We start from the raw sequence: 10,814 nt of genomic DNA, 5'->3' as shown, positions 1-10,814 counted from the left end.
TGTTGAAGGCCCGTGTACTCAGATTTGGGTGCACGTTAAAGAACCCCAGGTGGTCAAAATTTCTGGAGCCCTCCACTACGGCGTCTCTCATAATCATATGGTGGTTTTGGGACGTTAAACCCCACAAATCTAAGGGAAGATCTTAGGTCTTGCCTGGCCTCGGGCTCTACCTGGAACAATTATGTTGCAGTTACGGGCCCACAAAGGTCACTGCAATCATTGCAGTCTCTGCGAAAAGCGCGTGCTTTTCAGACACAGCGAAGTAACAATTGAGACGCTTGTTCGCGCGCATCTGTACCTGTGAGTACGTTTCGTGCGTCATCTCTGCGTGAGAAACGCAAGTCACGTTTCGATCTGCTTTTCATTCTGCGCATGACCTTCGAATGTGTTGCTATCGCGGTCATTGCTTTGCCTTTGCGGCAAAGCTGTGGCTTTTTAATGAACTCTCGCATTATGAGCGGGGTGACAAAAGCACCTAAACTGCGCTCAGTCGAGAAAACCCGTCGAACACGGAGCGTCACTTGAAGTGGACATTTCGATAAGTTTTATCTGCCTTTTTGCAGTAACCACTTTTCTTAGGAGCGCTTTGCAATATGTTCGGCTACATCTTTCTCCAATCCGCCCTCAATGGAAAAGCAGGAAGACTGGAATGTTGCATCGTGATGTTACCCCTTTCTGGACAGTGAAAATAGCCAAACTCAATTGGAGATGTCCTCAAATGAAAGGTTGAGGAAGATCATTTATTGAAAAAACAAAACAAAATTTTTGTAGTTTATATAACCTATGCCTTGCCACAATGTATAAAAATGGGGAATAAGATAAGGAGATTCCTGAAGAGAGGGATAAAAATAATAACAAAAAGTCACAATACAGACAAATGTGAAATGTGCAGGTGAACCTGACAGAAATATTTGCGACTGGGATGTCACGTAAGTGAAGGCTCTTCTGCATTAAACATCAAATCACTAAAAATTTATGACTAGGCCGACTTCTGACGTGTAATTGAACGACTGTAAAACCTGCGCTGTTTTGAAAGGGTTGGGTGTCAGAGCCAATACCATTTTTATTTGCCGGTTAAGTAATTCTCTCACGCTGCAGTGCACACGGCATTCAGGTATTATGTGCTATATGGTCTCTGCTGCTACAGTCATCACAGCCGAGATTTCTGGTATTCCCTATGTAACATTTAGTCGAATACGAGGATACGATGTCTTCAGAATCCGAATAAATATACGGGAAACTTTTGCACGCACTTCTGAGTCGATACAATACACACTTACGGAACGTATACTCTAGAACGCATACATATCAAGCGAGATGCTATTCACAATTGTTTAATTATTGCAATGAGATCGTGTACCATGTGAAAGCAGTTTAATCATTACAGGGTGTCCCAATTATCTCGCGTGTGGTTAAAAAAAGGGAAATGGCGTTACGCGATGCAAAGCTATAGTGCACTTAGGGACATTTGTCGTTGATTTTCATCTGTATCAGTTGAGGGCTTCTTTTGGCTCTTCGTAGATATTATTTTTTTTCTCTTTCACGACTGAGACAAAAACTTCTTAGAAGCTACGTCACTGCATTGCATTGTACTTTGTTGCTTTTGGTCTTATGGCTTGCAGACGTGAATAACTCATTCTGATTCGGGTGATGGTTCTCGTCATTTCCACTCGTTTACTTGTATATTGCACATAAAGGGTACGGAAGAATTTTTCTTAAATTAACGCGATGGCTAATTCATTTAGCGTTTCCGTCCAATGTGTATTAGTTGCTGTACAGGCTTTCTAAGAGAATAAAGAAAAACACTGCAGTTTTGAAGACCAAAATCCATGTGTGCCTTTTTTTAGACCACCGACGAACATACCTGCCCCGCACATATATAACGTACAGGCAGTAGCAGTTCTCCCAACACGAGTTTCCTTCACTCTACAATCACTGAACACGTGCTTTTTTATGGTACATTTGGTTGTTGTGCCCATGAGCTCTATATTCCAGGTGCTGCACTTATAAGACACACGTAAGTAAACCTTCACCATCTTCGGGCGACATTAGGCGGTCCTATTCGTAGTCCGCGTATTCGCCACAGGTTTCTTGGTCGTACGCCATCACTTGCATGCCGCAGTTTTCCTTGTACTTGTCCGTGCAAATCTGCGGCACATCGTCTTTCACCTTTTTTGTAACCCATAGCATGCATTCTATAAGAGGAAAAAAGAAGGAAATAAAGCACAATAAACTGTAGTCCAGACGCAATTAAGAAGGAAGAGAAATTGTTCGGTGGGCTCATTTCTTTTTTACGTAGAACAGATGAAACGGAGACAGTTGGGCTGAGTAGAGCTAAGGTAACATGTGAGGGTTAATCTGCCATCTGCAGCCTCGGGCTAAGATCGCGTACCACGTGACACCTTCTAGCAAAAAAAAAATGTTGCGTAATTGCTGCCTTGTCTACGAGTGGATCTGGCCAAAACTGCCAGAGATGAAACGCACGTAAATACACTACAAAGTTGACGGGTGAGCTCTCTGCCACAGCTCAATTGGTAGAGCATCGTACGAGTAAAGGGCCATGATATGCAAGTTTCCATATATCATAATCTGAGTTATGTGGGTTATTCCTTGTGCATTCACAAATAAGCTGGCGAAGCTTAGAGCGTTTGGTTGAGCTCTTCATTCTGAATTGAATATTTTTTTAATATTAGCACGTGACCAGCAAGAGAGTCATGTAACACTGGCGCTGTCGCTCGCCGTGAAGTAACAAGATTTTGACACAAAATGATGTAGGGAAGATCTCTCTGCAGCCTTTATTGGAGCTCAGCGCCGTTCCACCCGTAACGTGGCATACAATCGAACAATCAAAACCAACAAGCATGTGCCCCACAACCCTTATTCGTCTCAGTTCACGCCACACGCAATTTTCTACAAGGTATATATAGCTTGCCATGTGGTCGTCTGCGTTGTGGCAAACGATATTGCTTCGTGGTCAATGACTCTCATATTCATAAGGCGGTTTTGGTACGTTAAAGCCCAACAAATATTAACAATACAAGCAGCTCATATGATTGTTTTGCTGCCGCCTTACCGTCTGTGTCCAAATGAGGCATGCCGAAAATGACGCAGTTCTTGTAGTCAGAAAAATAGAAGTTTGCGTGGTATTCATGCTCGTAATCTGTAAAGGAAATTCGTGCAGTGCATGAATCAATATACAACTCACACTTAGGCTTCAAGGCATTGCTGATGTCACTGCTGCTTACTGCTTACTGACTATATCAATAGAGTGATCATCAAGATAACAACTATCTCGAGTTTAGAAGCTTGTTACACGAAACGGGAGGACTGGAGGGAAACGTGAAAAGTATATGACATGCAATGTCAACACTACACAAAGAAAAACTGAAGCCCGCAAGCACACTCACGTAAAGAATCGATGCGCCGAATGTAAAACAAAATCTACTCCGAGCTTTTGTAGTTCAAACAGAGAAGTGGGTGGGTAGGGTGGAGGACTGCGTCTCACAAACGACCATAGTATTCGACCACGTATGATGCAGCTTAAAAGGCGGACAGTGGCGGTGGCGTTGTGAGGACGAACGTGTTGCTTGCGAGAGCGTAAGGCTATCGCTACGTCAGAATAATCACCACGTCTGCTTATCATTGCCCGAACTACCGCGAGGGAAAAACATATCGCCTGTGCGCTCAATGTTACGGAGCACTGAAATTACAGTGTGCAAACGGTCATGTTCCGTGCTATTTTGTTATACTTATTGAGTGTCTTCGGGGAGCAAGATAACAACAATAAATCATAACGCATAGAAAGTTGAAAATATGTAGTCCTAGCCGATGTTTTGAAACACATCTAAAACTTTGTAATTCCTTATTCGTCAGCCTTTAGCCATCCGGCAAGCCGAAGCTGCCAACCGGGTCCAAGGACTTGAAGCGGTCACCTGAAGCACCGCCATCAACATCATCATCGACGAAGGTGGGAAGGAACAGAGGTTTATCCCCTCTTCCCCCCGCCTTGGCTGTAGGAAGCTGTGGGACATTAAATGAAGTTCATTCGTTCATTCATTCATTCGTTCGTTTATTCATTCGTTAATACTTTATTAAGATACGCTACTTTGCTTAGATGCGTCTAAGCAGGGGGTTACAGCATGGGAAAAAAACAAGCATTCATTGGAACAGCACACTTGGTCACAAGGTAATGAATTTCACTGTTGTACAGTATGAATACAAAACAGAATTAGCATAAAGGCTCGTTGCAGTCCAGTATTCTTGAATCTTAAGGTCATGGTTGGATCGTATAGATATAATATTTTGCCCGCCTTCGTTTCTTTAGAAGTTACATGAGTAATCTTGCCTATTTCAGCAATTATTCAGAACGCGAACAGTAAGACTTTTTCTATGCAAGTCATCAACAAGCCTTCGGTAATTTCGTCATAAAGTGCTCCGATATATCTTAAAGCTGTGGCTTGATTTATCTCGGGCATATAATACAAACTTCTTGTTTTAGATCGGGCACCCTGTATATATGAAACGGTTAAGGAGATATTTCGTGTTTCAAGCCACAATCACGAAGACTAGGCAAATACGGGCATAGTAGAAAACTCCATGGCGATGGTATCCCGCGCGGCAAGAGTAACGTGGCATGCCAAGGTCAAGAGCCGCGCGTGACCTCGGGGTCGCGCCTTTCTCAGAGCCACGTGGCGGAGCGCGCCCGAGGCAGCGAACAGACTCCACGTGTGTACGTTACTATGATGACGCACGTGCGAGGAGGCTCACTTGAAGGCCAACCACACACACAACAACGTCTTCCGGCGTTCTATCGGGATGATTATTGCACGATCAATCTAAATATGGACTGAGACTATATTTTGGGACGGGTAGAATTGACCAGAGTCACAAGCAGGTAAGAGCAGTGCCCACTAACCGTCATCCATCGTGTAGGTGCTCGTGTCGAAAGTCGGGCCTGGCTTTATGTGGAAGGTGACATTCCTCCTGTTACAAGAGGAAACACGGTACACGTTAGCTGTACACATATCTCTATGCACGTATGTCAGTATTGTGAGACTTTCTTTAAAATTAAAGTTGGAGTTTAGGGGGCGAAGCAGTAGTCACGGTATGTAATGTCATCACAGTCTGTCATAAACGGAGAGAGAGAGCGGGCTGCGTTATGTATTGAGGAAGAGCATTGCCTCTGAGAGAGACTTTGCAACGTGCGCGTCGCATGAGTTAAGTCACAAACTCTTGCGATGAGGCTTTGCGACGTCGGCGTCTCATGTCGTCACGCTGTGTCATGCAGCGTTATTCGATTATATGAGTTGCGAAACTACCCGTAGGCTCCGTGTATCGAAATCCAGACACGCCATTGGCCCCTTATTGAGAATGAGTAGGGTGCCTTGATGTGCGCGCCCGCCGGGGCACTATAGAAACGAGCAGATTGTCGTGCCACCTATTAAATATGACATCCACAATTAAACGCATTATTTGTGCTTTGTCTTGCCGCTTCCAGGTGGCGCGAATGTCAGCTAACACCCGAACAATTGGGCAAACTGCGTGTCCGGATTCTTGAACGCAGTTTCACCACTCGCATAGTTGAATAACTCTGGTGTCAGTTACTAGCGGATATGTGCCTCAAAAATGTGGTACGTCCCACTACTCGCCACCGGTCCATCAAAAATTAAGAAAGCAACAGCTAACCAAAGAAATAGCCATTGACATTAGTGAAGCTACAACACCCTTCTTCACAGGCCGCTGGGAACTGAAGCGGGGCACGCAGAGAGGGAGGAGAAGGAAAAGAAGAAGAGTAAGCTGCAGCTCGACGCAGCTTTCCGACGGCGTTAGCGGGACTAAAACACACTTGTCTACATTCCCGGTTAGCGGCTTGGCACCACTATTGCCCCACCGAGCAATACCTCTTAAAGCACTGCATGCTTCGGCCCTCTCCAGGTTTCATTTGCCTAATTCTACCCATGCTTCATTCCTCCTCAGTTTATTGGTATTGCACTGCTTGTGAGTTTATCCGAAAATATATAGTTCAACGCTTACTCGTGTTTAGAGCATAGTAAACTTTGCATCAAGACTAAAACTATAATAAACCAAAGTACTTCGAATTTAGGGGCTTAAAACAGCGCCCTCAAAAACAAGTGTTTCACCAACTATAAGTCACAACATAATTCCCCTTCTTTGTCAGCAAAATGACGTTTCTTTAGTTTAAATGAATGATTCAAGTAATACTAAAACATTCATAAAGCTGTTTGCAGATAACTGCGTTCTGCAGAGCAGAATAACTGAAGAAGACGACAAATTACTTCTCCAAGCTGATCATAATGTTACAGTGTCTAGAAATATGCTGTATATTTCAAGACACTGTAGTGATACCGTCCCTGATTGGTGCAATACGTAGTTTATGGATCTTAACGTAACTAAGTGTAAAAGCATGACAATCACTTGTTATTCTATTACTTCGAAACTTTTCAACTACACATTTATAGGAACTAAATTGTAGCAGGTTAATACCTACAAATGCCTTGTTTTTTTACATAACAAACGATCTACTGGGTCATTCTCACATTACATAGATTATTAACAACGCTAACCGTTATCTTCGCCCTCCGCCTTCCCCCCTCCATTGCTGCACCAAGGACCAAGGGCTGTTCAAGTCAGCGCTTTCAAAACACTTTATGGTGTAACTGCAGGCTACTGTTCCATGCCTGCGCTTGTATTTATTTTTTTGTTCCACTCCTGCGCTCGTCTTTCTCACTATCGTGATTTGTTGTATTTCCTTCACTGCTGTCATTATCACTTTTGCAGCGTTAACATTGTGCCCACCCCTTCTGTAACACCCTCTGGATTTTGAGGGTATACTAATAAATATACTAATAAATAAATACTTCGCTGCCATGGCAGCTGCTGGAGATATGATCGAAACACGAAAGGTCACAGTTTCCCAGCGAGGATGAAGCAACGAATGAGATAGCAGCAACTTGTAATGTCTCGCGAAGAACGGCAAGCAGCTCGAAACTTGCAGCGCGCTGCTGAAGCTTGAAGGGCTCACAGAAATCACACATACGAGACGAGTGTGAACTAACAGTTGTCACAGCTCGGCACTTGCAGAGCGCTGCTCAAACACAGAGGAAGGCGCACGAAAAGAACTCACATGTACACACAGTAGAACAACCATTACAGTTATTACTGTGACAGTTGTTCACATAGTCATCTATAATATAGTATAGAATACTATAGTATAGTATGGTGTAGCAATGAGGTGAAAGATGAAAACGCAGGTGAGTAGGAAGTGAAGGAGAAAACAGAGAGAGTAAAGCAAGACATAAAAGAAAAGACAACGAGAGAAATAGAGAGACCGAAAGGCATATAATAAAAAAGGAGGCAAATACATAGAAGCAAAGAAATAATCATTTTAAGGAAGTTTTTTGGGTATTATCGCTTGCAAAACATCCATTTTTTAAAGCAATACACGAACTATCCTTGGGGATCATTATACTCTCCTCGGAGAGTCGTGGGACTCACAAGAAAGTTAACTGTGTTAAAGTCGTCTTATACATGGCAGAGGAGAAATTACCAAGAAGAGTAATATATCATTGTTTTTCCCCTTAGAGTGAAGAAAGAAACAAAAACTGAGGGAAAGAGAAAGAAAGAAAAAAGAGAACGAAGAGAAATAAATAGATATATATTCAGAAATTGAAAAAAAGAGGAAGTGATAAATGGTAGGAAGAAAGAAATAAAAAGAGAAAGAAAGAACAGACAGACTGAGAGACAGAAGAAAAAAGAACGAAAGAAATCGAAAGAAAACAGGAAAGACGTGCATCTAAACAAGAGAGGAGAGAGAAAAAGAAAGGCAGAGGAAGAAAGAAACAGAAAGTTGCCAAAACTGAGCAAAACAGCATCAGCTATGACCATGGTGCAAGAATACTTTAGGTGAGCGAACTCTGGGATTATCCGCTGCCCGATAATGTTCTGCTTCGCAATGAGCCTGAGAGATGGCGCTAAAATCTTTGCCCCGGCTCCCTCTTTCCCTCTCAGTTTAGGAAAGTCCTGTTACGAAAAGAAGTAGCGGCTCTTATTTATCGTCTGTCTTATTGTCGTCACAACACCCTCGCCGCGCCGTCAACCTTCTCTCTTGTCAACCCCCCTTTCGTGGCGCCCTGGTTGATATCACATGATAACCCGGTTTTCTCAGATATGGAAATCGTCGCCCGCGTGCTGGATGTGCTTTGCGCAATTTGCCAGCAGCCCGACATGGTCCTCAGTGCGGCAAGCCATCTATCGGCATGCCACAAACGAGAACATAATCGGTCCCTTCCAGCAAAGCGCTTGCTCCGTGGCGTTTGCTCACCTAAAATATTCGTGCACTGTGGCCATGACTACCAATCTCATCAGCCCCGCTCTCTTTTTAGCATTAAGCATCCAGTGCAGGCTACGTTAATTTTTTGTCTCTTTAATTTCATGTAAAACTTTACGAAGAAAACGTGTGGTTCACGCTTCGCTTTTTTTTTGGTTTTTTCATATGTGTGTTGAATGTGGTCTTAACTGAAACTAAAGGAAGGAAGTGACAAGATGGAGAGAGAAGTGGCCGTGGTATGTTGGCCAGCCTGTACAAACTGGTATGCTACTTCGCCGTGGGGAATGGGACGGATAAGCTGGAAGCATGCAGAAACGGATACTTAGTAAAGAGAGTAAGGGACGCACGCAGACAAAGTCCCTGGTCCTCACAGTCGCGACATCGCTATTGACTTATAACTACCTGTGCAGGTCTGTTGTATTTAATAAACGTAACAGTGCCTTAACAAATGAATTCAGTAAAAATTACGTGGTACTTGCTCAGCCCTCTTTGTCGTCGGTCCTTCTTACGTTTCGCTCAGAGCAACTATATTACAATGACGTGGTGAAAAATTTTCTGATCTTACGGATTGTTTCCTTTGAACATCCAGACGTAGGTGGCGCTCGGTTCGCTTTTGTCGAATTGTGTGCGTATTGTGCTGACACAATCAAGGTCTCCATCCTGGTCCATGTCGAATACGGCTAGAGCAAAAGGAAAATTCTCGAATACCTGAAAACCAAAACGATGCAACTGTGGAAGTCAATAAAACTGAGGGGAGGGGCACTTTGTTAAATGCCGTAGCGCACATTTTTCCATGATGACTTAAGCGAGAACGATGCAAGCAGAAAACACATGAATAGAACTATGATGCCAGAGAGACAAGGTGCGAATGCCATATATTACCCAGCTTTGCATCTCGTTGAATAATACTGTACGAGGGCTGACGTGCTAACTGGCAATGCACTGCACAACACTGGACAATATAGTTCTGTTTCGACGTATTGTTCAATATTTTGCAGCGTTCCACCTATTAGGACATAAGCTCACACACATACCTGACAGGGTTTGCATCGGCGCCCAATGAAAAGTAGATACCATTATCATTCTTTTGTCAATACCAATACAGGCACACGAACAGATAACACAGTAGATGAATTTAGAGCCACATTACGGTTTTTTTTTCAACATAGGGCTTATGGTGCTTCTAGTCTTTTAAGGTTAGTCTAAACATATTACACTGTGAGTGTGAGTAAATAGGGAATACATTCCCGCTTACTATTTTGAGTGTCAGGCGTCGTCCAGATATCAAAATATTTTCATCAAAGAAGGGGCCAATTTGCAATATAATAACTTATATCAGTGCGATATCACTTCAGATAATATATGTGGTGACCGCAATTGTCGACATTGCTACACCCTGATTCTACTGGATGTGGTAATTGTCATGAGAGGCCGTTATAGGACGCGCACTTATGTAATACTTGGTGCTAACCCCAGTACACAAAAAGCAGAGTATGTGTGATCTTCCATGGAAGAAAAATTAGTTTCATAATATTAGTTATATTAGTCATAATAAGTAGTTGTTAGTGTTTAAGTTAACGAAATAACCATATGATCATGAGAGACGCCGTAGGGGAGGCTCAGAAAACTTCGATCACCACGCGCTTTTTTTAACGTGCACATAAATCTAAGCAAACGAGCTTCGAACATCTTCGCCTGCTTAGCTTTATGTAGGAGATATCTATCCCGCTATAGGCGTGCACAGAGTTCTGAAATAAGTGCGATAGGGGAGTCGAAAGGGGAGGGGGCCAAGCTTGCAGCCACTCCTCTTCTCGCCCTCTCATTGGGTGAGCCCGATATAAGAGAAGCCCTCAAGGTGAGAACGTGCGGAGTGCTCTCCTGGGCGCATAGCCGAGGCACGAAAGAACAAAGGAGTTCAGTTGAACTGATGGGTGAGAGTCCTGATGGCCTCGATGTGGTCATAATCTAACCGGCTAAATCCTCGGTGTGGTGGCGTCGTATGTAGCAAAGGCCACAGCACCTAATCCATGCACCGGTGGGTCAGCCGGCAACATTGCAAGCACTGCACAAACTGCGGCGGCAAGGGCTGTCATCACCACGTCCTTCGGATCGGACGACAAAGCTGGCAAAGTGGAAGGAGGGGATGAGGCCGTGGTTGAGCTTGACGAGGCTGCAGGCGCACTCGTGGAAGGGTGGGGGGTGATGTACTACGTGGTTTGGCCCCCAATGATGAGGGCATCGCGGAAGGAAGGTCTCTGAACGACGGCTGTCCCTCCCCACTTGTCGGTGTTGTTAACATCGATGCGGGCACGCTCTAGTGCTTGGCGGCGAGTCACGGGGTCGTCTGACGAGGCGAGAATCAATTACTACGGCGTTGCGCTGGAGCTGCCAGGAGGGGTAGCACGGCTCGTTCATCTATGGGTTTCCGTTGCGGATGAGGCAGCGTGAAGATGTGGTGGGCAAGTTC

At 44.1% G+C, this 10,814-nt stretch overlaps 1 protein-coding gene across 1 annotated transcript; it reads right to left on the bottom strand.

Moving 5' to 3' along the window:
• Positions 1–698: 698 nt before the first annotated feature.
• On the bottom strand, positions 699–9,027 carry LOC119185070 (uncharacterized). Its single transcript, XM_037434197.2, has 4 exons — positions 8,913–9,027; positions 4,916–4,983; positions 3,074–3,160; positions 699–2,195 (listed from the first exon to the last, which is right to left on the bottom strand). Exons 1-4 carry the CDS (start codon positions 9,014–9,016, stop codon positions 2,059–2,061), a joined length of 396 nt encoding a protein of 131 aa, XP_037290094.2. The 5' UTR covers positions 9,017–9,027; the 3' UTR covers positions 699–2,058.
• Between the last annotated feature and the right edge of the window lie 1,787 nt (positions 9,028–10,814).

Source organism: Rhipicephalus microplus, chromosome 1 (genome assembly GCF_043290135.1).
Source record: "Rhipicephalus microplus isolate Deutch F79 chromosome 1, USDA_Rmic, whole genome shotgun sequence".
Classification (NCBI taxonomy): domain Eukaryota; kingdom Metazoa; phylum Arthropoda; class Arachnida; order Ixodida; family Ixodidae; genus Rhipicephalus; species Rhipicephalus microplus.
Note: the sequence above shows the minus strand (reverse complement) of the source record. Positions and strands in the feature narration are given on the sequence as shown.

Coding starts and splice junctions, on each gene's coding strand:
- LOC119185070 (XM_037434197.2), bottom strand. CDS start 9,016: ATGGACCAGGATGGAGACCTTGATTGTGTCAGCACAATACGCACACAA. Junction 4,984..8,912: donor ATGTTCAAAGGAAACAATCC/GTAAGATCAGAA, acceptor CTCTTGTAACAG/GAGGAATGTCACCTTCCACA. Junction 2,196..3,073: donor GCCTCATTTGGACACAGACG/GTAAGGCGGCAG, acceptor TTCCTCTTATAG/AATGCATGCTATGGGTTACA.